This window comes from Xiphophorus maculatus, chromosome 7 (genome assembly GCF_002775205.1).
Source record: "Xiphophorus maculatus strain JP 163 A chromosome 7, X_maculatus-5.0-male, whole genome shotgun sequence".
Lineage (NCBI taxonomy): Eukaryota > Metazoa > Chordata > Actinopteri > Cyprinodontiformes > Poeciliidae > Xiphophorus > Xiphophorus maculatus.
The window spans coordinates 7,242,074-7,270,031 of record NC_036449.1 but is presented as its reverse complement, the minus strand read 5'-3'; the positions used below and the strand labels follow the sequence as shown (position 1 = coordinate 7,270,031).

The 27,958-nt window shown below is 40.4% G+C and overlaps 1 protein-coding gene across 1 annotated transcript; it reads right to left on the bottom strand.

Annotated features, from left to right (window-relative positions):
- Positions 1 to 498: 498 nt before the first annotated feature.
- tbc1d8 (TBC1 domain family member 8) lies at positions 499 to 26,913 on the bottom strand. The gene is made up of 20 exons (XM_014473913.2): positions 26,394 to 26,913; positions 19,652 to 19,762; positions 19,441 to 19,559; positions 19,143 to 19,371; positions 18,280 to 18,520; positions 16,098 to 16,305; positions 11,962 to 12,159; positions 9,187 to 9,327; positions 8,928 to 9,078; positions 7,317 to 7,531; positions 6,214 to 6,331; positions 4,798 to 5,083; positions 4,516 to 4,660; positions 3,750 to 3,848; positions 3,579 to 3,647; positions 3,224 to 3,494; positions 3,076 to 3,141; positions 2,910 to 2,996; positions 2,701 to 2,819; positions 499 to 1,788 (listed from the first exon to the last, which is right to left on the bottom strand). The coding sequence occupies exons 1-20, from the start codon at positions 26,518 to 26,520 to the stop codon at positions 1,417 to 1,419; spliced, it is 3,372 nt and encodes a 1,123-aa protein (XP_014329399.1). The 5' UTR covers positions 26,521 to 26,913; the 3' UTR covers positions 499 to 1,416.
- Between the last annotated feature and the right edge of the window lie 1,045 nt (positions 26,914 to 27,958).

Sequence of the window (27,958 nt, the reverse complement as noted above, 5' to 3'; positions counted from 1 at the left end):
AAATATTTGGTGACCGGATATTGATAGCTGACTAAAAAAAAAAAAAGTCCTATAGTGGTTTTACCAACTTCACTGTTTTCACTCTACAAATCCTTGACTATACAATACTGGAATTAGTGGAAAGACATGTAAAAAAACACAAATTTATCTGAATTTATGAATAAATCAAGGCTTTTATTGGCGCATTAGTCAGTGTGGACAATTCCACTGTTAAGATTTGATTGTTTTCATCAATCCCCACAAGTATTGGCGCCCAGCCAGTTCATGATTTGTAGACAACTTTTGCCAGTAGGTTTACGCCCTAATTCAGGGGTGTCCAAAGTCAGTCTTGGAGGGCCGGCATCCTGCGTGTTTTAGTTCGCACCTGGATCCAATGATGGCTCTTTAGAGGCCTAAGAAGAACATTGACATGCTGAAAAGGTTGTTACTACCACCAGGGAGAGAACTAAAACATGCAGGATGCCGGCCTTCAAGGACCGACTTTGGAACACCCCTGCCCTAATTTATGACATTTTCCAAACTTGAAATTATTTGACCATTTTTGCACAATGTATTTAGATCATCTTTAATTATCCTCTGCTCTGTTCAGCTCATCCCACAGACTTTTTGATTTAGGTTTGAGGCCTGGAATGGTTATGCAAGAAGGTTGATTTTTGGAAAATTAAAAAAATAAGCAATTTTTTTGGTAGATTCCACCTGATATCTGGTATTACAAAAATGTCCTGGAAGCCACTTGAGATATCTATGGGCATCTATTTTGTTTTAAGTTGATTCACCTGCAGCAGTCCCAGTATTATCATGTAGGACAGAAAAGGGTTTTTTTCTGGCTCTGTACCATTTATTTTATAGGAATTGTTGCTTGAACCATCCACAGCCAGCAGATCTCAATCCAACAGAGCAACCCTGTGGAGCAGGAGGACATTTGCATGGATGACCCGACACCTTGGTGAATCAATGACCTAATAAACTGGCCGGCAAATGTCTCTCAACTTCAATGCAAAGAACTGAAAATTATTTTTCAAAATGTCTTTAATTAAAAAGTGAGCATCTGAAAACATTTCCTATGACAGAAACAGAAGCACTAAATGAATGCAAAACAAACCTTTTTTTTTTTAAGCTTGTAAAATCTGTCCCTTCAGTGCATAAGGTGGACTGGTAAAATGTTCTGATAAGGCAGATGAGTTGGTGTAATCAAGGACGTATAATAATTAATGCTGTAATTAGTCAGAGTGTGTAAACGTTGTAGAGAGCGGCTGATTAGTGCGTGGTGACGGGATAATCCTGAACGTTTCCTCGCCGGGCGTCGTCACGGAGGAGTTGGAGGGCATTCTGGCTCGAGCCTGTGGGATTCAGGCTACAGGTAAGGGCCTCCGTCTTGATCTGATCGGTCACAGACAATTCAGCTGCCTCACACAGTCACCTGGTCCCTCTCTGCAGCGTGAGCAAACCCGCCCGCTGCTGGTACTGGTTCTGTTTGGCCCGTGCGACTTTTTCCGTCAGGTCGGCCGGCTTCTCGAAGAAGTTCACCAGCGCCTGCTCGGTGAGCAGCGAGGCCAGGATCTGAGCGTAGCTCACCGTCCACTCGTCGTCGGCGGCCAGAGCCCCGTCGGACGACGCCGTGGGTTTTGCCGGCTTCTCCTCCGGCGCTTTGGTCTGTTCGCGGTGACCTGCCTCTCCGATCTGCAGCACAAGGCTGGTTACCGTAGCGATGGCCTGGAAGAGGTCGTTCTCCTCCGGGTCGCCGTGGAACATGCTGTAGAGCGTCTTGCAGAACTGGATGAACTCTCGCTGGGAAACGAGCAGATGTTAGATTTTAATACAGGGTAACTTGTTACTATGTGGTAACAAGTTACATTCAATTTACTAATGTTTTCTTGAAGTTTTCATGAGCAAAAACTTTCAGCTTTATATTGGAATAAATGGATTTTGAAAAAAATTTCCTTTTGCCTGATATTGTTAGTTTGTAATTTTGTTATTCATGTGAATTTTCATTTTGGTTTTTAAATACCAAAATTTCCAAAAACTTTATATTTTCCATATTATGAAGTAATTTTTAAATATTAAATGCTTTATGTTTTGATCAGTCTGATCAAAGATACTTTCAATATTTTATGAAAAATAAATAAATAAAAGGCAAAACTGAAGATTACTTACTGCCAACCCCTCCAGTGTGTAGATTGGAGATGACTACTAGACTAACATGACTGAAAAGCCTTTTTCAGCTTTTGTTTTTTTTTTTTTAACAATTACCTTTTTGCTCTTATTCAAGTAATTTCTCAGACAGATACTCTTCACTTTTACTCGAGTAAAAATATGTCAAAGTAGTGATGCTTTTACAATTTCTGCTAGCAACTAGCTTCCACGTTAGCGAAGGAACAGAAGTACAGGTTGTCTGCACATCCTTAAAAAGTCTTAAATTTGCATGTCTACAGTAAGGCTTTAAAATGTCCTAATTTCATTCGAAAAATGTACGTTGACCTTTAATGCATTAGTCACAGGTCTTAAATTTCAAGTTCCTTTTTACTCTGTGAACTTTTCTGCAAGGCAAAAGTTTTGAGTCGCACAGAAACATCCTCACTGCGTTCTGTGACTCGAGGCCATGGCTTGCTGGGGCATGTTGGGCAGCGTTAAAAAAGGGCTTTAAAAGTCTAAAATGATGGAACCTTCAGATGCCCCGGAAGCAGCTCTCGTTTTCAGCACCTGATTCATCAGCGGCAGAGGCTTGTCTGCGTCTTTCTCCTTCTCCTTGACCAAATCCTGCAGCATCTGCTTCAGCTGCTCCTGGTAGTCTTTCACTTCTTCTTCTTCACTTTCTGAAACTACAAGAGCACATGTAATCAGCTCAGGTTTGTAAGAGAATGCATTCGGTGTTTAAAGAGACTTTGAGGGAAATGTGTGTTTTGGTGAACCTGGAGTCTCTTTGTTAACGTAGAGGGGCCTGTTAGTGGACAGCAGGGGGCTCCTGAGGGACGGTTCATCCTCACTCTCTGTCAGAGCTGCAGGCATGCAAAGAGCCAAGATCATCACTCACAGCTCTGACAGCAACTCTCATTGTTTCATCACGTTAATTATCACCTGGAGGAATGTGGAGGCGGTAGAGGAGCCTTATTTTCTCATTCAGCTCCTCACAGTACATTGTGTCTGGAACAAAAGGAAAAGGTCAGGAAGGCAGTTTTGTCTCCCAGCAATCAGCTACAGAGCCGGAGCGCTCGCTGCCGCCCACCCAGCCAGCTGGCGAACTCCTTGAAGGTGACCAGGTTGTCCCGGTCCGGGGCCAGCAGGGTGAAGGTGCGGTTGGAGAGCGTGTCCGTGTGCTGGCTGGACCCGGACGGCCACGGCGCCAGCAGCCCGTAGAGGCTTTTGAACTGCGGCCGGTCCAGCCGATACTGCCGCTCCACGAAAGAGTGACCGGAGTCGCCGTGCTGCCAGGCCGCGGCTTCTGCCGCCGCGGCGGAGCTGCTGTCGCCCCAGTACAGGGTGATAAAGTGCTCCGTCTGCAGGGCGGAGCAGAGGAGATGGCTCTTCTCATTCAGAAAATATCAGAAGATACTTTAACCCGAGGAGGAACGAGAGAGTACCTTAAAGAGGTCGTACAGGTCGGACAGATTCTCAGGAGAGACGGAGACGTCCGGAGACACCAGGCGCAGCTACACGGCGACACACACAGCAACACACAGAGCGCAACGAATGTGGCTGACGGATACAAAGATGTGTTTATGTTCACTCAAAAGAAAAGATCAGCAGCTCACAGTGTTTTCCTTGATGGTGTCCTCGTGGGCCTGCAGAACCCGGACTCTGTGCAGGCAGCGAAGATGCTCGATGTGCCGCACCGTCAGGTGTCTGAATTTCTGTCAAGAGAAAAGATGATTTCATGGTGAACAAAACAACTTTTACACCAAGAAAATGTCTGATATCTCACTGTATAAACATGGTACATATCACACTGCCATGAAATACGTCAAAACTGTTTAATGCAGGGGGAAAATTGACTAATACAAAAACCAGAAACTTTCTAATAGAAAATGTATGAGCAAAACAAAAATAGAACATAGAGGTGAGCACCAATAATTCAGCCCTGATGTCCTTAGGTTTTGGTAAGAAACTCACTAACAAGAGAAATAAATTTTACCCTTAGTTTGTCGTTACGTTTAGCGACTTTTCAGGCGAAACAAAAAATTGTGTTGGCCAAACTTGGATTTGCGACGTAAGGATTTTTAAAGACCAGTGCACCTTAATAAAATAATACAAAAGTCAGGAAACACAAAGCGCTCAAAGAAAATTTTATGAACAAGAAAGTATGAAATAAAGAAGTGCAAAAATAAATCTGCCCAGATTTTCTCAATGTTGGGCGATAAATGAAAATCAGATCTTTTCCTTCCTTTAGCAACTTTGACAAAATGGTGTCGGCCGGAATCAGGCGTCTGGTTTCTTAAAGATCGGTGATGGGCCTCCATCAGCTCTGATAAAATCCTTTAATAACACGTTGGATTTGTACAATATTCTTTCTGCGCTCACCCCCAAGGCCTCGCTGATGAGGTCGGTGATGTTTGCGTGTCTCACAGCGGGAGCATCGGTGTCGCTGCAGCTGTTTTCCTCTGCGGCGGGCGGCGGCGGCGGGGAAACACAAGGCGACTCCTCATTCCCGACCTGGTCAAGAAAACTGCAGAGGAAACGATGAAGGAGGGAGTTCACACTCGACAGCTTCAATCAAACATAAAACCTTTTTTTTCTTTTTGCCTTGCCATAAAAAAACCCAGATTTATCCATTCAGCTGACTGAGGTTTACCATTAACCCACCTGGTGAGGATCATGAGCGCCTGTCCGTCGTCAGTGCAGGCGGACAGCTGCGCTGCGTTGGCGTCCAGCACGGCCAGGCCCAGCTGGAAGATGGATTTGATCCCCTGGTAGAAGAAGCAGTCCACCACGCAGACGGCGCTTTGGAAGGGCAGGACGCTGAGGAAGAGGGTGAGGAACCAGGACAGGGAGACGGAGGAGAGCGTGGACAGGTCCGGGACCTGCTCCGCCAGCTCCGGTAGGCGCTCCCTGATCAGCTCCTCAAACACAGACTGGTCCACCTGGGCTCCTGTAGGGGCACAAAGGCAGAGTCAAGGCATCTTATATATACATGGATAAGACATTCACAATGAATCGGTGAAGGGGTGAATGATTTCAAAAAGTCTTTAACTTTGGCAGCTGGAAAGGGTCTAAGCTAACTCATTTTATTAATTATTACTTATTTCTTTAATTTACAGTTTAAAATGAACATTTTTTGAATAAAACGGAGTAGTCAGATTAAAAATAATATTATTTAGCCTTCTCTCAGAAGTCACTTTGCTTCAACGTAAACATCTACCAACCATCTATACATCTTTAGGTATTATAGGGGGAAAGAAATACTACAAAAATTATATAATATCTTTGAAATGATACAGCAGTCAAGCATTCAAAATTTTGTTCATAACATGTGACATGTTTGTTTTAATCCGTAAACAAATAAAATAAACAGAAAATAAATAAATTACTCATTTGTTTTTATGGCATTTTTTTAAAAATAAACATTATCATTTTCTGATGAATGCATTTGTAAATGACCAACAACAACAAAAAGCCACAGAAATTTTAGCTAAATAAAAAAGAAAAAGTTCTAGTTTTATAATATTTAAGAAACAAAACTTGTTTTTATTTTCCGATTCTGGCCACTAGATGGCAGCATCCGGTGCAACACCGGTGGCGTTTGTCATACTGTCCAGCACCAGATTCTGTGTTTTACCCCCATTAGCTCCACAGTTTAGAGGCAGTGATACACACTTCATGAATTACACAGGCAGCTCATCACTTAGATTAACTTGTTGTTGTTTTTCCCCCTCTGACATTTTTAACTAACAGGATAAAAATGACTCCCACTTATTATTTTCCGCCCAACCTGCGCCGCACAGCCGGATTCTCGGAAAGCAATCATTGCTGCTTTAAAGATGAAAGAAGCCTCTGGACATTTAAAGGAAGCGGAAATTGCTTCAAAAAGCAGCTGGCAGGTCAAAAATAAACAGCCTGTGAAACACAGGAAATAAGCCACTTCGTTTAAAGGCTAAAAATAAGCTTCTCTGGGTGTTTTTGGCGTCTCAGAAGAAAGAGCTTGAAAATAAAACCACAACACAATCAACACCTTCCAGCGTCAGGCTTTAGGAGTTTAAGACAGAGAGCGTGATGGTTTACCGATGACCCTGCGGTTGAAGTAGTCGGGCAGCATCCTCTCACAAACGGCCACCAGCAGCCAGAAAGCTTCTTCTTCTTTGGCGTACAGCAGCAGGACGGACGCGAGGATGTTCATGGACTACATGGGAGGAGGAGAGGAAGTTACTCAAAACTCACAAGCTGGAGGAAGAAATTGGATTCAATGTGACAGAGACTCAAGGTATCCCGAAACGGTGCAGAGGAAGGAAAAACGTGTTTGCCAAAAATAAAATAAAAAATACTAAAAAAAAAACCAAACATCTGTAACTGTATTGTGTTTACACTGAGATTCAATTACACAAAATTGAACTAACTCTACTTTTACAGGTTTTCTGCAGGCTTCACCAACTCAAATTAAAAGACTTTTTTAAGACCCGTTAAGATCATTTTGAATGACATTTAAGACTTGTATCAAAACAGAAATGTACAATAGACAATCGCATATTTTACGTAGTAGAAGTACCAAGTTTTTCTGTGCAGAATGAATGTAGCCTTGAATGGGTTTGGAACAGAAGTGAGCCAGTGGCAAAAATGAACATCGTCCAACTAATTTACACTTCCACAAAAAAAAAGCTAGCTGGCTAGATAGAAGGAGTAGATTAGCAGCTAGTTAGCGGTGGCCACCAAAGCTTTGAGTCACAGAACGCAATAAATATTTCTGCATGCGACTCAAAAGTTTGCCTAACAGAAAAGCCTCACAATAAAAAAAACACATTGAATATGAGATTAAATAGTCCTGCCACCTCAAAAATTAAGACCCGATTAATGTATTTAAGGCCAACTTACATTTTAATTACATACGTTTTGAGGTGTTAGTATTAGATACTTGAGTGTAAGGTCAACTTACATTTTAATTAGTGAAGTTAGGACATTTAAGGCCTTAATTTTAGATACATGAATGTAAACTTTTATCAAGGATGCGCGGACACCCTTTTTTAATTCCACTCCACAACTATATTATTATTTATTAAAATCTCAAGCCCATATAATGATGTGTGTTGCATCAACTTTTGAAAAGGTTCGAGGCGAATAGAACAGTTCTTGAGCTCTGAACGCTCAAGAACTGTTCAGTCTAAATGTTTTACCTGACAGTATCCGATCTTTGGGTTGCGGTGAGCGTAGGCGGTGAGGACTCGCCTGAGCGCGGCGATGCCGGTGGGGTTTTGGAAAGCCGGGTGGTCCGGCAGCGAACGGTGCAGGTCGCGCTCGATCTCATCCGTAGCCAGGTTGCTGTGGCCCATCGACTTCTGCACCAGGCCGGCGTAGTAGCCCTGGTGGGAGTCCAGCTCGGAGCATGCATCTGCACAAAAACGGACGGGGAGACGAGAAAACGACTCTCACTACTCTGAGGTTTAGTCAAGCTTCACTGCACCGCCGAAGGAAGTGAGTGATAAATATGGTGAGGGTTTCTAACACGCATGTTTTGGCTTCTGAACTGATAAACAACGGAGAGTTCACCACTTCAGCTTCATAAGGCGAGCCAGAGGATCAGGGCAGGACGGATTTCTGTGACATCACACTGTGACTCTTCACCTGCCTCAGGGCACATCAGTATTCCCACATTTGGAAAATTACAGAAAGCTCGATGCCTGTTCCTCAGTTAACTTTTTAAAAGTTACAATTTTGAAAATAAAACTTCCTTGAAAACACTTTGCACATTTTGATTTGGTCTTCCTAAGAGGAAATATTCAAATGTTGCTTGACAGGAACATCTTCTACTTAGTTTCAGGTTGTTTTTGTTTTTTTTAAACCAGCTGGCCACTGCTGGCTGAGGCTGTTTCAAAACGAGGAAGTGTGACTGAACACAGGAAGTGACCACAGACCAAAATGAACCTGCGGACTTCAGATCTAGTTGGACAAGTGCCATCGGCTCAGAAACCTGAAGGAAAGAAGAGGATGTGAAGGCAGGAACGCATCTCCATCTGCACTTCTCTCTGTCTGCAGACCCACTCGTTATAAAATGGTTTTAGTGACATAAAACTTTACTGAAGAGCTCAAACTCTGCAGTCAAATGTTTTCCCAACATGTGCAGTGTCCTAAAAATCTTCCTCACATCACAGACTCATCTGTTGATGTGTTTAAAAAATTCTTGCAATAAATTCAGCTTTTTTTTTCTTCTTTTTTTTTGCAGTTGTATTGAATATTTTGCAATTTGAGTAGGCTTAACCCACAAGTTATTGTTTCAGTTTCATCTAAGAACCTTAAAGCTGCAGTACATCTTTTTTCCAGGGGTATAAACGAGCTGTGACACAGCACATGCAAAGTGTCAGTAATTGATTAATCATTGAATGGACTCAAAAAAGAGCAGAAGTGCACAAAAAAATATACCCATTTCACCTTTATAACATTTTTCTGTAAAAAAAAATGTTCTACCCAAATCTCCTTGTGAGGCAAAGTTTTAGCTTCACCCAGTTCAAATTCACCAAGAGAACTCTAAAGTCCAGCATTTTAGACAATAAAATGTTTATTTTTCTTATTTGAAAAAGGAATTGAATTACTTATTTAGTTTAGTTTATTTGGTTAAATAAAAAATCTGCAGAAATTTAAACATTTTAATCGGCACTCTAGATGCCACAAAAATGAAAACGTCATTTATTTTAATAGCTGTGTAAAAACCTTTGGAGGGTGCTGTGTATCAACATTAAACCTTTAAAGTCCACATCCGTCCCTCCAGCTCTTCTCCAGCCCCCTCTTACCAGAAAACGTCATCCACAGCTCCCCTCGCAGCGACTCTGGGATCCCCATAGCAACCAGCTTCTGGATCTTCTCGGTGCGAAACATGTGAACGCCGCGGCCAAACTCCGTGAAATGTTCCTCCCACAGCCGCTCCTTCACCAGCTCCATGCTCTGACGGGAACAAACCAACACTCTTACGAACAAAGGGAGACACTGATTTAAGGGACGGGGGCAGAGGAATCGCAGAGAGAAGCATTTTTCTTCTTCTTCTTCTCCCACCTTGTTGCCGTTGTCTCCTGGCCGGCTCTGGTGGAAGGCCGTCATGAGAGCTTCGCTGTTGACGGTGTTACGGAGGACCTGCTCCTCCACCTCCTCCTCGCCAGTGTCGTAGTAGAAGGTGTAGTAGGGCGTGGGGGAGGACTGAGGGAGGCAGTTGAGATGTTAAGTTGGAGTTACGTCAGCGGCACTGAATTTCACGCGTTCATTTCAGAGAGCAGGTGTTTTCGACAGGTTCGCAATTTTTAAATGAACAAGAGGCAAATAAAAGCAAACCAAGCTGAAGAAATCCCAGTCATAAAGAGCAAACCAGCTGCCTCGCAGTCAGGCAGGAAGTGTTGATGTGAAACGGAGAAAAACTGCTTCAAAAGCAGAACCCTGTGTTCTAAATATTCTAAGTCACATCTCCATAAAACAGTTTGCTTCCTCGTATCTAAACAGAAGCTTTACTGCAAGAAAACTGTCATAAAATATAAAATCAAAGTTGTTCTTTATCAGGTAGAGTTCAGTTAGACCCGAATAACGAGCCAGCCAATCACACGGCAGCACCTCTACGGCAGGTCATTTTAACATAAAATCGGCTTCACCACGATCTCTGGAATTACTTTATGACTAGACATACTAGTTAATTACAATATGTCTAGTTATATTTTGATTGGACAAAATACCAATGAATTATTAGAAATATACGCGATATCTCTAATTAAATTCTGGCTACTTTAAGTGATGTCAGATATTAATTCAAGATAATTACAATACATTTCCGACTTTCTGAAGCACACATTTCAGACAACAAGTAACTAAATTATGACTGACCAAAAATCTAGTTTTTGTTCTGACAAGTCATAATCCTAATTGAAGATATCTTTAACAACGTCGATATTAAAAACATGTGAAATGTTTTTAATATTTATAATCTCATCTTATTTTAAGACAAGTCACCAAGTTTGACTTGTGCAAATTAGATTGCAAATATCTTGAAAGTAAAAATTAGGCAAAACTAAAATGATATCTCAAACATTTTTTTTAATCTGGACAGTTTTTCTTTTTCTGATATCTTGAATTAACATTCTGATTAATTTGTCCAAGAGTAGAATATGGAAGATAAATTTATAGCTTGCATCTGTATCAAAATAATTTTTTGTGTGATCACAAAAGTATCTTAGTATTTGACATCTCAAGGATATTTCCAATTTAGTCTCTGGTAGTGTGAGACATTGCATTAAAATTGCCAAAGCAAAGCCTGTCTAGTCTATGTTCATGTATTTGGCTGCCGGATGCTGTCAGCGTATCCATGGTATGAGAAGACATGTGATCAGATGATGTGGTCAAGTGACATGATGGGAGAGAGAAGAGGTCCGAGTACTCAACCGTGTGGGACTCCTGTGGCAATGTGTCACGTCCTGTGGAAACATTTTATTGTTTCTTTTTTTATTTTGGTGGATTCAAGCATCTAATAATCAGCTTAAATATGCCACATGTGGATTTTTTTAAATTAATTATTCTACACTGCTTACAGATAATTTAAGATTTGTAAAATTTTTGATTAAAAAAAAAAAAAAAAAGATGGATTTTTTTACTTTACCTAAAAAGTATTTCTGAAATCTCGTTGCGGTCCGTTCTACTGAACCTGTTATCAAGTACAGTCCTGCTTCAACCGCACAATGCATCTCAACACTGATGCTGATTCATCCAACACTTTCACATCCTACGAAACGCCCGTCTGAACTTTCATGTCTGCTTCTGTGTGCAATTTTGTGGAATCTATAGTTAACGTGGCTTTTGTTGCATAATGACAATTCTCAAATTTAAAGAGAAAGCAGGGTAACACATACAGGGACTTTTACTTTGAAAAATCTTAGATTGTATATTTTCAAGTTAACAGCTCTCAGATATTATCCTCCTATGTCTTCCATGTGTAGACATGCTGTGCTGTCTCTCAGAACTGCGTTTCTGCACTCAGACTGAAGGCCTCTTGCAGAAATATCTTCTGCTGATATTCAAATCCTGCTCTTCTTGCTGCTCGTACCTCAAGAAAAGCTCTGTTCTCGCCACATGAGAATCTCTCCATGAACACAACACAAATGCCCCAAAGTCGGGAGTGATGCTAAAGTCACACATTTTATTTTCTGCAACTGTTGTCGGGTAGATCTACAACTTTACAAGAAGGAGCAGGGACAATCTGCAAGTGCAAAAATAGAGATGTGAAATCTCAGATTTTATACCCGCTAAGAAAATTAAAGCATGAGAAGAAGAATTAAATGGCAGCAAAATATATTTATACAATCTGAGCACAGGAACAAACTTTTGAGAGGGAGCAGAGAATATCTGAGATTTTAAAAAAAGTGTTTTTTGATGGGGAAAGTACATATTTGAGCAAGAGAAGCACAATTTACGGCGTTAAATCAAAAACTAAGAATCCCACTTCACATGCTTCTCTTCCAAATGTCAAGTGTGTTTGCTGCTGACGTCAGAGTGGCTTTGTTGGTCTGTTTAACGCAGTCCATAATGAGGGCCTCTTCCTCTCAGCAGGTTTTAACTACTACTGCTGTGTTCCAATTAAAATCTCAGATCAGAAAGCTACATTAAATACATCTATATCCTCTCAAAGTATTGCTGATGTGTGCACTTTTAGATAAACGCCCACAGAAGTAGAAATGCAGCAAAGATGAGAAGCAGATGTCTAGCTTGGAACGCAACCCAAAAAGACTCCGACGTGAAATAATTAAAGGAAAAGTAAATCACAGAATGGTGAAACGGTTTTGCTGACATTCTCACCACACTCCTCCTGCTGCCCTTCCTGCTGCGAAACACGGAGTGTTTCCACTGCAGCGAGCGCAGCCTGGAGTTCATGCTCTCCACCAGGTCGTCGCGGTCCTGCAGGTCTATCAGCTGGAAGGCCTTTTTGGTCCGCATGCTCACGATGACCGGGTTGGGAAGGGAGCTGGTGCTCTCTGCCTTTTCTATGGACAAAACCTGGTTGGGGGGGTTGAGGGGGAGGAGGAAAACGGGATCAATTTCTCCACACAGAACCTAAAATGGCAGACTTCTGTCTACCTCTATGTGCAAAACGGAAAGACGGGGAATCACCCCGAGTTAAATAAGTATCTTGTACTTGGATACATGAATACCAACTGATGTCTAAAACTTTGATTATAATTCAAGAAATAAAAATAGATCCTAATATAACAGCTCTTCTAACTAATCAACACTTTCAGCTAATACTAAATGAGTTCATTCTAATACTTTGTTCCTTACAAATAATTGAAATAAAATATGAAAACGCAAGCGCGACGCAGGAAAACGAAGAAAACACAATCTGACCTAGGCCTGTCACAATAACAAATTTTGCTGGAAGATAAATTGTCCCAGAATTTATTGCGATAAACGATAATATTGTTGTTTTGAGATCATTTTCAAGTGGTCTAACGCTAATGGCATAAAAACGCAAGAACACATTCTCAAAGATCAATACGTTTTTTTAATTCTAATTAACATTTAACAGTTGAACCTGGGAGATATTTTAAAAATCCAAAATAATAAACAACAAAGAAAACAAAGAAATTTAACCGGGACCTGCCAAAGTGTGCCTGTCCGTTGGAACCCAGCGTTCTGACGCTAAAAATTAGCATCAATGCTAACGTAAGCTACAATGTACTCAATAGCATGTGGAAAGTCACAAGCATGTTGAGTAACATGGCCTTACTCCATTCAGTATGTTAAAATTAGTGTTTAAGCTAAAATTAGCCAAAATGCTAATGTTAGCCTAAATGTTGCCAGTGGCATGTGGGGTATAACTAGCATGTTGTCTTGCATTAACTTCTTCCATTCAGTGTGTTAAACATGGCTAATAAATAAACAAAATAACTAACAAGCTTATTTTAGGGAATAGGCTACTGCTAATGTGGGCAGTAGCTACTGCTAATGTGGGCAGTAGCTACTGCTAATGTGGGCAGTAGCTACTGCTAATGTTAATGCACTGCCTTCTAATTTTTACTTTTGCAAAAGTAAAAATCAGATGTTTTCTACGTGGCACTTTGTTAACAGAAGACAGGCTAGTCTCTTAGCAACAGATTAATAACAAATATTGTTATTGTTCAAAAAACATAAGATTTCTTCTCCTCTTTTGAAATACTGCTTATCTACTTAAGAACTGTGCAGTTGGTGAATTTGGCAAAAAAAGATTTTTTTCTTTTCTTTTCTTTTTTTGGTAAATAGATTATAAAAGAGACATTGAACACAAAAGTAAAAATCTGATTTATACTTCGTGGCAGTTCGTTACCAGAAAAAAATCGCTCATCTTTTACCAAATAAATTACTGTTTATAAAACACCAGGTATTTTGAAATACTGCTTATCTGCTTAGACACAAGAAATTCACAGTTTGTAAATTTTACAAAAGCAGAAATCAGATGTTTGCTTCATGGTCCTTGGTTACCAGAAGATGTGCTCATCTCTTAGCAACAGATTAACAACAAATATTGTTATTGTTTAAAAAAAACATAAGATTTCTTCTTCTGCTCTTCTGAAATGCTACTTATCATACACCACTCTCTTGGTGGTAAATATACTATAAAACATACAGTTGTCTGTAGCAAGTGTTCAGCCATGGTGGCGTCTCTGTAGTTCTGGAAGCTCTGCCCTCCTCTGTTGGAACTGAGTGTTCTGCCATTTTTGTAGTTCTCTACATATCTGCCCTCCTGAGTGCTCTGTTGCTATGGTAACTAATCCTCTCTGAAAACTGTCATGAGTGAGTGAGACCCATAGGGGGAGACAAAATTCTCTCTCTGTTTTGAGTCTGACACAAAACTGTCAGTTAGAATTTGTTTTGATTTGTACTTGGCTCGGCTTTCGCTAATTACGTCGCCATGGTTACTCAAAATGGGGAAAAAAAAGTAAAAGCCCGCATGCAGAGATCCAGCATGTTTATATATATATATATATATATATGTATATATATGGGAAGCGATAGTTATTTTGAGGTGTAGAACAATAGGTGCCTGCCATGCATTGCATAGAGGCATTGAAATGCTTTGCTATGGCAGGCCCCTATGAAATATGAAGTATCCGTAAACAAAATTGTCCTTCAAAAATAGTTGAGACCAAAGCACCAGAATGAAAGCTTTTCTCATCCAGTTTTCGGTAGAAAGAGAAAGAAAAGGAAAAAAAACGCTAAATCATGCAAATGGAAATTACTGAGCTCACTTTATTTTATCATTATTAACTGATTTATAGCTTATTGTGACAGGCTTAATCTTGATGATTAATTAAACCACATTGATGGAGGAAGAAAAGAATGCATGACGATATAAAAAGAGAGTGAACAGATGGAGAATAATCGTGTTTTACAAGGCAGGATTGGCACTTATTTGTTTTAATCTATTTGAAAAAAGAAACTATTTGGAAGCTACAAGGTAGATTGGAAATGTTTAACTGTAAGATTTGCTCACACTAAATCCACTGACACCATAACAAAACAAGCATGAATTTAATCATTACCGATGTAAAGTAAAGATGCAGGATAACAGAAGCGGTGAGTATTTACCAGCTTCCAGTTTAAAACGTTTCCTTTTAGAGATCAATAAGATAATTTAACTCATAAACTTTACCTTCTGTGAAAAAGTGGAAGGCGTGAGTAGGCCAACATTATCAACCACATGAAGGATCTGCGTGTTACTCTTTAACCAGGACCCGGCAAAGTAAACACAAGGCCTTCTGAAACTAAACTGCTCACATAAATAAGGTTTTGTTTAGATAAAAATCTCTCTGCCCACAGAGGTGCAGCTGTCAGGAAGAAATAAAAACCTCTCAGGCTTCAATAGAGATGAGCTTGAACAAAGGAAATCATACAAAACCAGAAAAACATTCCGCAATACTGATTCAGTTCAGTGGTGACCAATAGAGTCACATGAAGGCGTTTACATTTTACAGCCTCAACTTGCAGATGAACAGATGATGGCCGGAAACGGCCGATCGATCAACCGGAAACTCGAAAGTCTGATATTCTTATGACCAGCAAACACCACTGAAGCTAACAGGTCCAGCTAACATCAACACTGTATATTAACTCAACCTACAAACGGCACAGCAGGTTCAGAAAATAGAAAAAAATAACATAAGAACAAACTTGTTTACATAAAAAATCGTTCACTTTTACAAAGTGCGTCTCTCCCTGGTGCATTTTTGGTGAAAATATTGTAGATATGGTTGTATCATTCTCTCACACACACAGTGTGACGTCACCTCCACTCTTGATATGAAAACTTACTGAAAAAATATTTTCAATATTATTACTTATAGTAGTTAAAGAGAAGTTGGAATGGGATAATACCAGTATAGGTGAATTAAAGCTTGACAAAAAGGAAGATTGGCTAAGATAAACTGTACACATAAACAATAAAAATTATTTCCTCAATCTTTTCAAGCCCAGGATTTTGTAATAACGGAAAACTGTGTGTTGATTAAAAGCTGGCTTTTCTTCTGTAAGAACATTGTACAGTAATTATTTGGTCATGTTTGTCCAACAATCACATTTGCGTGCAATAATGTGGAAAAAATGCGGACACCCTTGTACAATTTTTTTTTTTTCCCAGAAGTGTTGATACGTTGATGTTAGAAATAGAAGAAACAAGTTAGTGTCATTTTAGACATTTTAAGTGGGAATAAATGAGAAAGTGTCCTAATTTAACCCTAACCAGAAATTGCATTTTTAAGTTAGTACTTACTGGTAGTTTTCCTCCGTTTTGGTTTTTTTATGTTTACTTACTGTATAAGGAAAAGTCCCACTCTAAATTGTTAAAATTGCTATTAATCTGCGAGACATAAACATGCTACGATAGATAGTGCCACAATCCTTCAGAATGAAGGTCTTTGACTACATAAAGAAGACGACGACGACGACGACATGCTCTGTACCTCAGAGAGGGGGATGAGCAGAGCGCAGCTGCCCTCCTCTCTGCTGGAGAAACACAGATAGCTGTCGGTGGTGTAGAGCGTCCCGGCCGTATGGGAGCGGCTGTGCGGCGTCCACACCGAGCATGACGCCACCTCGTACAGCTTCTCTGAGCGCGGGAGCCGGAACAAGGCCAAGACGTACTCTCTGATCGCCTGTTCCTCCAAGATCCTGTAGGAGAAGATGGTCACAGAGAGATGAACCGGAGAGTTAGATTAGATTTAAAGTTTCAGGATTTTAGAAACTGTCTTGAAAAATACAAATAAAAGGAAGACACCTTTTTAAGACCACTATGAATGGAATTCAAGACCTGTATCACAACAGAAGTGTACAAAAGGAAATTTCATATTTTATATTGTCGTATTGTTTGGCAACAGAAGTGAGCCAGCGGCAATGACGAACATCATTCAGCCAGCTGGCAATAATTTACGCTTGCTAATTTTAGACACCAAAAGTTAGCTAGCAAGTGTTTATTTGAAGCTAGAACAGAATAAAAATGTTTGAGTCCGATTGAAACTTTTACCTGACAGAAAAGTCCCTCAAGAAAGATTAATTACGACAGTCCTACTGCAAAATGTAATGTCTGTGATTGAAGTATTTAAGGGGAAAGTGGATGGAGCCTATATAGCCTATATAGACAGACTATATAATGCCGGAAGACAACGTGTCAGAAGCTGTAAAAGATTTCAGACGGGAGCAGAGCTTCACCTTCCATCAGGACGGTGGCCCAGTCAAAGTTCAAACCTAAATCTTATTGAGAATCTGTAAACATTAACAGATGCTCTCCATTCTATCTGACGAAGCTTGAGCTTTTTTTTATTGCTGCAATGAAACAAAACATAAAGACGTTTGCGGTTTATTATTAGTATGTTTGCGACGCAGAACGTCAGCACTTTTTGCTTTTTACCTTAAAGGTTTTAGCTACACTTTTAAACTTTTTTTTTGTTTTATTTTTGTGATATCCACTAGAGCAGTCGTCCCATTCAATACTGTAAAAAGTTTATTTATCCCCCCCCCACACACACACACCATTTAATCTATTACAATCAAATTTAGTTTGATTTTGCTTTCTGCTCTTCAAACGTTTTCTCAGCATTGGTGTCACTTTTTTGTAAAGCCAGTCTCTTTATTGACTTTGAAATATGGGAAATGTCTTGATTCAATGTCAACAGAGTGGCCCTTCAGAGTGCTTCAACTGTGTCACAAGTGTCTCAACTACTTTTAGATTATGAAACTTCCTGAAAGTATCATCATCTTATCAAACCAATATGTTGTCATCTTTGAATTTCTCACATTTTTAATGTTAGTAGCAGTGCTTTGGGTTCACGTTTTGGGTTCATTTTTCTTGTCTTTGAGTTTAGGGTACAAATGAAAACTTATTTATGTATTTAAAAAGTCACATTCTGGAAGACTACTGATTACGATTACGCTTGTGCAAGAAAAACAAAAATGCAGAGTCAAAAAAAATTGGAAGAAATGTACCTTTAGTGACTCAACAAGTTATTTTTTTATAATTTCATGAAAAAAAATGGATTAATTGCAGTTTGGAATAATAAAATATTAAGATTGCTAATTATGCATTAGTGCTATATGTGTCCATCTCACTCTTTTAACTTTTTTTTGCAGCATGATAAGTTCCTAGTTCCTGTTTTCTTCCAGTTTGGTGTCTTTGTGGTCAGAGTGTGCAATCTGGGTTTTTTTCTTCCTTCTTTCAGTTTTGATCTTATGCTGAAATAGAAATAATTAAAACCTAATAATAATAATAATAATTCGTACTTTGGACTTGCTTCAAAAGTCATTTGTTCACTTTCACCTGATGGATTCATGAGATTGTGTGCAGGTTTTAGTTGAGAGGTATCAGACTTTTGCTTGATATTTTGAACACATAACTGATGCAAAAAAATAATTTTAAACCAATAAAAGAAGAAAAGTATTGACATTTTTTTGTATTAGCCCAAGATAAAAAAAAATTTAAAAAAGGGAAAATACAATTCTGTACAACTGCCCTCTAAATAGTCAGGCAGAAAGTTTTGAAAACCCAAAAACATGAAGTGATGAACTGATCACAACCCACAGACTCTGCTGTCAAATGTCTAAATCTTTTTCCGGAAGCTTTTTAAACGGAGATCCTGCAGCAGCCCTGACCTCTTGGTGATGCGTGCCGTCTGCTGCAGCACTCGGTCCAGCTCCAGGCCTACGCTGTCCAGCAGCCGCCTGAGGGTGATGTCAGCCAGCTGACCCATGACCCCGAAGGCCTCGTCCAGGTTGAGGAACATGGAGAACTCCCTCTGGCGCTTTCGGGTGGTGACCCGGATGGCTTCAGGCATCAGAGCGGTGGAGACCCGCTCCAGCCGCGTCACCTCCGCCCAGGGAATCACAAACTTCACTGGGGAAGACAGATGAGCATGAGGTCAAGCAGCTCTGTTAGCATTTAGGATATTTAGTTTTTCAATAATTCGGTAAATAAAATTGCAATTTGTCATGTTTTCAGCTGGCGTGGTTCACTTTCACCCTGCACTGTGTCAAACAAAGGAAACCTTCTGAAAAAGCTGTTCCCCTCCTCGCCTGTGGTGGCGCTGCTCCAAGAACCTTTGAAGAAGGCAGTGAGAATAACTTCCTTCTTTGTGAAATATAAACAAAAATGGAGTAGCATCAGATTTTAGCAGAGGCAGGATTTTCTATTTTTTTGTTGGTAAAAGACCACAAATCATTTCTCCCGCTAGCGCTAGACTCTCTTGTTTGTTTTCACTGTATTTACCCAGAATGCCCTATGCTGTAGTCTACTTCCTGTTTTTGGAGTGGTCCCCAGTCCTCTTGCATTCACATATTCATTCGAATTGTGCCATAGTTCACTTCAACCAAACCGAGACCGAGGTTTGTAGGTGTACCAGAGTTTACGTTTTCAGTCGATTGAAAAAGTGCTCCAGTCTTTCTAGGCAAACGAACTAAAGTCTGATTAAAAAAGACTAAACAGGTTTGGTGTGAATGCATCCATTTGGTGTTCAGACCTTCTTTTCCCAGCAGAAACGAGTAGAAGGCCATGTGGTTGACGCTGAGGTAGAGGAAGCCCTGCCGAGGCACCCGGCCCTTCCAGCAGCAGCAGGAGTAGAAGGTCACCAGCTTCTCTGACGAAGGAAGGCCGAAGTGCAGCTCAAACTTCAGAAGGGCTTCCCTGAACTTTTCTGGATCCTCCTCCTGGGCGGCCTGACGCCCCCGAACCTCCTCTGCGATGAGGCCCTGCACCAGACATCACCTGAAGTTTACACTTTGAGCGGTTTTTGATTCAAACATGGGCGTGGTTCAAACCTTGACTTTTCCTTTGGCAAAGCTGGCAGCATCCTCTTTGTTCTCAAAAACAGACAGAGACTGGAGCAGGTTGTGGACCAGCCAGTCCCAGTGCTTGTTCACCTCCTCTATGGTGGCTCCTGTTGAATGAAGTGGCAGGAAAAAACGTGTCAAATGTTCTCGCATGGCGATAACAGACAGGAAATGGTAAGAAAATTCTGGTTCTACTCACCGCTGGCGATGACCCAGCTGATTTGGGAGCCGGGAACCTGCAGCAGGATGCGGAACGGCGTGACCCTGGCATTGGAGTCCAGCACCGTGTCCAGAGCCCCAACCAGGAGACCTGCCGACATCGCAAGAAGAAGAATTCGCTTCGTGGATTGGAAATGAAGTACTGGACTCCAGAGGAAGGTCTCAGGAGGCTGTGGTGTTCATGTTGATATTCATATTAAAAACTCATTCTGGGAATGTAACAGACAACCCATAAAAAGTAAACACCACCAAACTGATCTTGCATAGAGAAAAAATAAAAATAATGAATTTAAGCCCATGTTTTTCTGTTTAAGAGCCAAATTAGGCATCAAGATTTATGAAGTTGCGGTTTTGGACCTTCTAAAGTTTTCTCATGGTGTACAGTCGATGAGTCAGCAGAAAGAGCTGAATGAACGAACCAGAATTTTCTCCAGCTATTAGGAGCAAAAAGGAATACAGGATTGCCTCTCCCACATCTGTTGCTACACACTACCAGAGTTTCACTTTTCCCTTGAAGAAAAGAAATTTTAAAAAATTTAGTTTTTGGGAATTTTTCTCTTCACAAAAACACAGGCAGTCGTGGTGTGGGAACTAAACAGTGACACCCATAGTGGGTGAGCCAATTGTGGCATGTTAAGCAACTGGTAGTGAGATCGCGGCATGAGCAGATAGCCCAACTAATATAAGCTTGTTATACTTCCAGTGGTGCTCTATGAAGAAGGGAGCAGCAAAAATGATCATTGTTGTAAAATGCATGATTCAACCTGTCATTAAAAGCTAACCAGCAAAAAAAGAACAAAATGAAGGCGCGCTAAAGGTCTGCTCATGAACCTGATCGACAAAAATTCAGTAGAAGCAACAATTTCACAGGAGGAAACCACTACAGAGATTAAGCTTTGCTGTTAGGATGAACATGCTAAAAAAAGTCTCCAATCTGGTGCAGAGATCAGATTCATATAGTCACCAGGTTTGTGTTTGATTTTATGATTTTTCATAGCTTGTTATGCGTAAAAAAAAATATTGTAAAAATTAGCTATTTTTGTTTGTCATGGATTTGTAAAGTAATTACATTTGCCAAATAAAGACCGAACCCATGTTGGCTACCAGGTTATATTTGTTTAGTAGCATCTCCTAAAAAAAAAGTTGGATTCAGAGTAAAGAAATCTTCCGATCATCTGCCTCAACAGATGTTCAGAAGATTAAACTTGCCCCGCAAAAACAAATAAAGTCCAACAGTTTCATAGCTCTGAATTTTCAGGCGAATACAAACCATCAACAGCTAAAGCGCCTCTTTAGTACCTCAAAAGGCCACCATCATTAACGCATCAACGCAGTGCAGCAGTTGATCGACAAACGGTTGGAAACGACCGCTCTCGACTGACTGCTCCCTCTTTCAGCGGAGGGATTCGCTCTCACACTGCAGGTTTACTGGCGACTTCTAGGGTCTCTGGAAACAGGATGAGAGGCAGATCGTGTGGCTTCAGGCTCCTCTCCTGCAAAGCCAGCCCTCAGTTTGTTAACGAGCCAGACATCCCGTCTACCTATGAGATGCAGGATATTGGAATACGAGGATATGAACCCTACGCTGCTTTATGTTTTATCACATCAGCCACTAAAATCGTTATCTTAAATAATGCTGACTGAAATGGATTCTGTAAAGTAGCTTCTTTTTTTTTTTTTGGCCTTTTGAAATTCTTCTGTTTTGAAACGGATGTAAACCAAAGGTGTCCAAAGTGCGGCCCGTGAGCCGTTTTTGGCCCCTGGGAATGATTTTGTTGGGTTTTTTTGCAGTACGTCTGCCAGGACAAACAGTTGATGCAAGAAAGAAACTGTTAAAGAACATCTCAGGGCAAAATTTTCAAGCAATATCAAACAAGATGATGCATGAAATTTTGCCAAAAATATTACGCACAACTCAAAGACTACATCTTTGGAAAAGCATATTTTGTTTTTTCATGGTATGTACACAACAAAGATTTGGCGACGCTAGCTCAAAAGCAGAAGTGGCATGCACACTCATTAATCCAGGCTAAATACAATAAGTTTCCTAAAAATAAACAAAGTGACTCGCATACAGTTACTGTCGCTAGAACTGCTGAAAATTGTTTCTAGGCAACAAAAAGAGTAAACAATTCGCCCAACAATTTAAGACATTCTTTTTTATGTTTACATATCCTTTCATTTTGTCACAAAAAGGCCAGACTGTTCTGTTCATTCCACTAAACTCTCGCACGTTTAGTTTATCGCTAAGCATGTTAAGAAAAAAAGTAGTGTGCGTTATTCTCCTGCAGGAACAGAGAACCTGGTCAGGGTTGATAAAAAGATGGATGGAGATGAATACAAGGCGATCTTTGAAGGACGATACTGTAGACTGGCGTGTTGAACATGGCATCACCGCTTAGAGCAAAGGGTTTAGGTTTTAGACCTAACTCTGAGAATCTGTGACCTTCATGTTCACAGATCCTCTCTATCCAGTCTAACTGGGATATTTTTGCTAAATAAATAAAATAAAATAGAAAATAAGAGGTAAAATGATTCCCTCTAGTCGTACAAAGCTGGCAGAGACACATGCTGAAAGACTTGCAGACAAACACGCCACTTAGTTTTGACTCAGAAGGGGTGAATGCAAATGCATGCCGTACTTTTCAGATTTGCATTTGTAAAAAGAAAAACATGGAAATTCAGTAACATTTCCCTCCACTTCATAATTACATGCGAAACAGGTTTTCAATTACATAAAACCCAAATGAAATGGGACAAATGTCAAACAAAAACAATCAAAAATTAAAAACTCAAGTGCTATGACTGCTTGATATCTCAACATCGTTGGTCTCGGATGTAAACACTGTTGGCTTCTTCAGTGTGTGTCGTTACTGGAGGCCTCTTTTTGCACCAAGGTCACTGCTTCACTTCAGTCAGCAGTGAAGCTTTACTATGGCTTAAACCAACAAACTCCTACATAAGAGGCCGTCTCTGTGCTCAGGTTTGCTTTAAACCCTCTGAAACAAACCACAGTGCTAAGTTTTAAGCCCCTGTCCAGCTCGACTTTAATCTTTGAGCATTTTGAGCCGTCTAAGGCAGCAATGTTGTATCCAGAATGCAGCAGCTGCATTTCAAAGCTCTGAAGGTGAACAGATCTCTATCTTTGCGTTAGCCATCCCCCCCCCCAGTGTACGAACAAAAAAACCTGAAACATCTAGACAGAACATGATGGAACAGATGGAACATCAGGAGATGTTGGAAGCTGAGTGCAGAAATCTACAATAAGAAACTTTAACCGAGTACCATGGTTTAAGGAAAACTTGCAGAAGTCTTTGCCAGCAGTCAGACTCTCAGGAAAATTTAAAGTCCATCTTTAGTTTCTGAAGCTGCAGAGACCGGCAGCCTGGCAACACGAAACCATCCGTTTGCCACCACAACCTCAGAAAAGCTTTTGCTCTGCTGAAAAAAGGAAACCCATTAACCCTGATGCGTCTCTGCACGCACCGACGCCGCCTGAAAGCACCGCTGTGACGACTGAAACCCGAACGTCAACTATCGCATCTCTAAGAAGCTAAATATAAGCTTTCATTTGTCTGCGTTGTATCTGAGAATTAGACAAGATGAAGTACCCTTGGCTTTAAGGGGGAGTTGTATGAGGTCAACAGGCTGGAAAGCTGCAGATGTTTCGTTTCCCAGCTCTGCTGAATGTGTGTGATGCAGTGGCCCGAGGTTTGTTTTCACAGCTTTGAGAGAGAAGCGCGCCTGAATTTCAGCACTCAGGCCCCTTCAACCAGCGTCGCAGATCTAGAAACTGAAATTCCTCTCCAATCTTCTCTGTAGAGCAGATCAAACGTGTTCGTATATCGGACAGAAAACACCAGTAAACATTCGTGTTTTTCCAAGATTCGTCAAAAATGTAAGTAAATTTATTTCTTGATAATAATCTAATCCGTTCTATTGCTGTTTGTTTGGTACAATGGAGTTTTAGGGACACACTAAAAAAAATGTAATTAAATTACAAAGATAAAGTTGTATTAGTAAGATAAAGTCACAATATGACTTTTTATTAGGAATAAAGCCATAAAATTATTACTTTATTTTGGTAATATTAAAGCAGAGCCAGGGTTTCCCCCAGTGTATTATAAGCCTGGCGGGTGACCAGTCTTTACTTGTAGGCTAAGCATTGCTTATTTATTTAAGTCTTTTTAAAATGTTTGCATTTTTTAAGACTTTGTAGTGGGTGTTTGGATATTAATCTTCCAATCTTTCAATAATACATAATTATCAGGTGATATTTTCAAATTTCCTGTCAACTTTGAACGTTTTCTAACTCAAAAACACGACGGGGCGCTGGATGAATGACTGCCCTGGCGCCCAACCACCAAGCTTAGCAAGTTTTCTGTGGAAACCTTGAGAGTGTTGCCCTGACGACAGGTTTTCCCAACTTTGGACGTTGTTTTATTATCCAACTCTGCTTTTCGCTTCACTAACACTCTCCAAGAAACCTCAGAGGCCTTCACTGAGAAACTGGATTTATACTGAGATTAAACAACACAAAGGTGGGCTATTAAAAAAAACAGGGAAAAAAAGCGATTTCTAAAGAAATTGATTGCACTGGAATTTAATTAGAGGAAGAGTAAAAAGCAGCTAAGCATATACAGTCCACACTTTTCAGATTTATTGTTTTATCAAACTTTTTAAACTTTTTCCAGTGTTCCGTTCTCTTATCAATAATGCATTATTTTGTATTCAAATAAAATCTTCTGAAATGTGTGACTTTAATGCAAGAGCAAAAAGTAAGTTTTTTAAAGTGCGCTCATTTTATACTCTGTGCAGCAGGTTTCCTTGCTTGCTACTGGAACGGGAAAACCAAAGCGGAGGACATTGAAATGGTTAATCCTGAACAACAAGACATCAGCACTTGACCTTTCACCCCTTTTGCCATGAGAACAGCAGGAACAAACACATATTTAGTCAAGCCCAACCAGGAAGTTCCCACTATTCTGTTTTTTGAGAGACAGAGAGAGAGAGAAAAAGAAACTCCAAATGGGATTCTGCACAAGGAGGAAGACGGCGCATAAAGAAGGCAGTGTGTGAAGTGTGTGCGCCGCTCATGTGACTGTAGGGACCAACTTCCAGTGTGTCAGTTCAGCCCGATGCACAGAGACCAATTACAGAAAGGAAACCAGTTAGAGGAAACGGCAAGCAGGCCGCATTGTGACGCGCAGCCGGACAGGCGGCGTCTGTAAGCAACACCTGGTTTAAAGAAAGCAACATTTTCACCACCGTGCAGCGAAGTGTCATAAAAATTCCCAAACCTCCTTGTTGTGAATTACAGCTGGAAGTCAAGTTTCCGAGGGGGATTTTTCACTGAGACCAACAAAGGAGTTCCAGTGTGTCTGGACATTATTGTTAATTCATAGTTTTCACATCACAACCACGCTATGATGTATTTTATGTGATAGAGCAACATAAGAAAGCAGCACATACTTTTGAAGTGAAAGGGAAATTAGACATGATTTTATACATTTTTCAATAGCAAAAAATTTTTTTTAAAATATCTGAAAACTGTCTTGTGCATTTGGAGATTTCAGGAAGACAACAAGCCTAAACCTACAGGGAGAAATGCAATGAAAGGGTTAGAAGGGCCCAGTCAAAGGCCGGAATTGATCCAACTGAAGAAAATAAAAAAAATAGAAAAAAAACAAACAAACTCCGTGGCAGAATTAGAAATATTGGTTTGCAGCAACACTCGTCAACCATTCGTACTGAACTGGATGCATTCTGATAAGAAGACTGAGCAAAAATGTCTCTAGTTGCACAAAAGCTGGCAGAGAAATTAAAAGTATTCACTATACAAGTTAAAATCTGAACATTTTTATTTCTTTTTACAATTAAGTGCTACTTTATGTTGTTCCATCACAAAATATGCACACAAAAAAAAAGTATGGATTTTTTGTGGGACCAACCACATGTACTCTATGTTGTGTTCATTTCTGAATCTCTGATTTTATTTGAGGCCCCTGTCCCTTTAATGGACAAAAACTGGATCATTGGTTGAGGGTCCGGCTTTGTTCGATTGGTCAATAATTCAAGGAGAATGGGGAAGACTCCTTACTCAAGGAAAGCAAAAACTAAAATCAGAAGCAGAGGCATGCCGACGCTCATCTAAATGATGATGTAAACAGGCAACAGTAGAAAAACCCGTTTAAAACGCAGGTGCTTCAGGGACTTCTCCTTTCCGTGTTGCAACTTTGACATGCATAAGGACACATTTCTGGGTCCTCTCTGGTGTGTTTTGACCAGACTTCTTGTTTTGGGCCATTTCAGCAGCGTAGGAGAGCGATACACGCCTGGTTACTAAAAGCTCGTCTTTGCGGAGAAGCTTTAGGGCCAAGGACCAACGTGGACACCGTCTTTGCTGGGTTCTGTATTAAGCTGCTACCTGTTGTGAAAAGGTCAGCTCCAGAGCAGAAGATAATCCTCCGAGCTTTGCTGAACTTTGATTTTAATAATCGCTGTAAACTGTGTAGTGCGTGAACCATACGACCCGAGATTACAGCTAGTCTACCTGTAAGCCTTCCTTCCACTTTTATTGTTTCCCACCTGCTTCCCTCCGGCCTCCACCCCCGCTGTTAAGCTTCGTGCCCACCCTTACAACACAAGCCTGCTCCCCTCTGTTGCTTCTTATGGGTTTTTCCCGTGTGTGTGTTTGTTTGTTTGTTTGTTTGTTTGTTTACCTGTTATCTTATTTGTGTGCTCTCCGTGGCCTCTCCTCTTCTGCAGCAGGAAGAAGTCGTTGCTCCTCACGGTCACCCAGAGCTTCAGAGCGTTTTTCAGCAGAGCTTCCTCCGGGTTCAGCCACATTTCTTCCAGCGGGGGAGGAAACCGGAGGAAGCCCTCCGCCGTGTACGTCGGTGCTGCGGAGGAGTGTGGAGATTTCCGCCCGTCCTCCGGCTCCGGGAGCGACCTTTGCTGGCGCTAAAGCGGCGGGTTTCGGGGTTTAGCCATGACTATCCCGCTCGCCTGACAACAGCGAGCTTTCGGACTTCCTCGCCTCAGACGCGTCCGCCTGCTTGCAGCCTCACCCCCACGATTTGCAGCAGCTGTGCACACTGTTCGAAGATCGTCTATGTGACACAACGACGCACCCGGTTACTATATCAAGTGAAGTTTTTCTTTTCTTTTCTTTTCTTTTTTTTTTTTTTTGACCATCACAACCTCAGTAAATACCGAAAGAGCCTGGTCTTTTTCTGAACGTTAATATCTCGAAATCAATACAAAGATTTTGCTTTGTTTTGTTTTGTTTTTTTAAACTACAGTTTATTTTACACTGACTTCAAAAATCCAATATGGCCGCCTTGCATTTTAAACATACAACCACGGTAAAAAAAATCTTTTACTCAGTTTTCTTTCATGAACATGTTACTGTAATGTTTTAAAGTACAACCATGCTGTATAAAAGCTGAATGTGCCCGTCTTCAAGTTAAATAAGTCAACAGATTTTTTTTCTTACTCAATCTCAAAATGCAATATTTCTGCTTTGCATACAAAAGCTGATGACAGAAGAAAGATTTCTGATTTTTATTTTAAAATGGCTCTACAATAGGTTCTACAAAATCGATGCATATGTGATTGAAATAAAACAAAGGCTAATACTATTATTATTAGATCAGTTTGTTTAACAACCCATGATTATGATTGTAATAGTTAATTGCATTTGGGGTTGAGATCGTTTTAAAAAGGATGAGAGCATAATTATGGCCAAACACTTCCCAATAGCACAGGCAAAAGAAGAGGGCGAATGCAAAAATAATAATAATAAAATTTTAATGTGATAACTGAAAACCAGTTATCACATTAACTGTATTTGAAAAGTTGGAAAAGCCAATACTTGAAATGTCCATCTTTTTGTAGGTTCATTTATGCGTGGCTCCTAAAAAATAGTCAGAGTGATAGGTCTTCTTTCTCTTATCCTATCATTTTCATTCCACCGACTTTCCCTTTCGCCAGTTCCGCTTCAGATCGGTGCCTGGATCTTCACTGTATTCTTTTGCTCGTGGTCACACAAACATCACTGTACAAATTAATAATTATATTAATAACGCATGCGGAAAATGTTTGGATAGTTCGAAACAGATTCACCGTAAAGCGTAGCTGGAAGTGCAGTGATTGTGAGTTGCTGCATAATGTAGATTAAAATCAGAAATTATAACTACAGGAAGTAAAAAATGTTTCAAACTGGAAACGTATTCTAAGAAAGGCGAAACGTGTGTTAAGCCACAACATCCTGTTAGGATTTTCT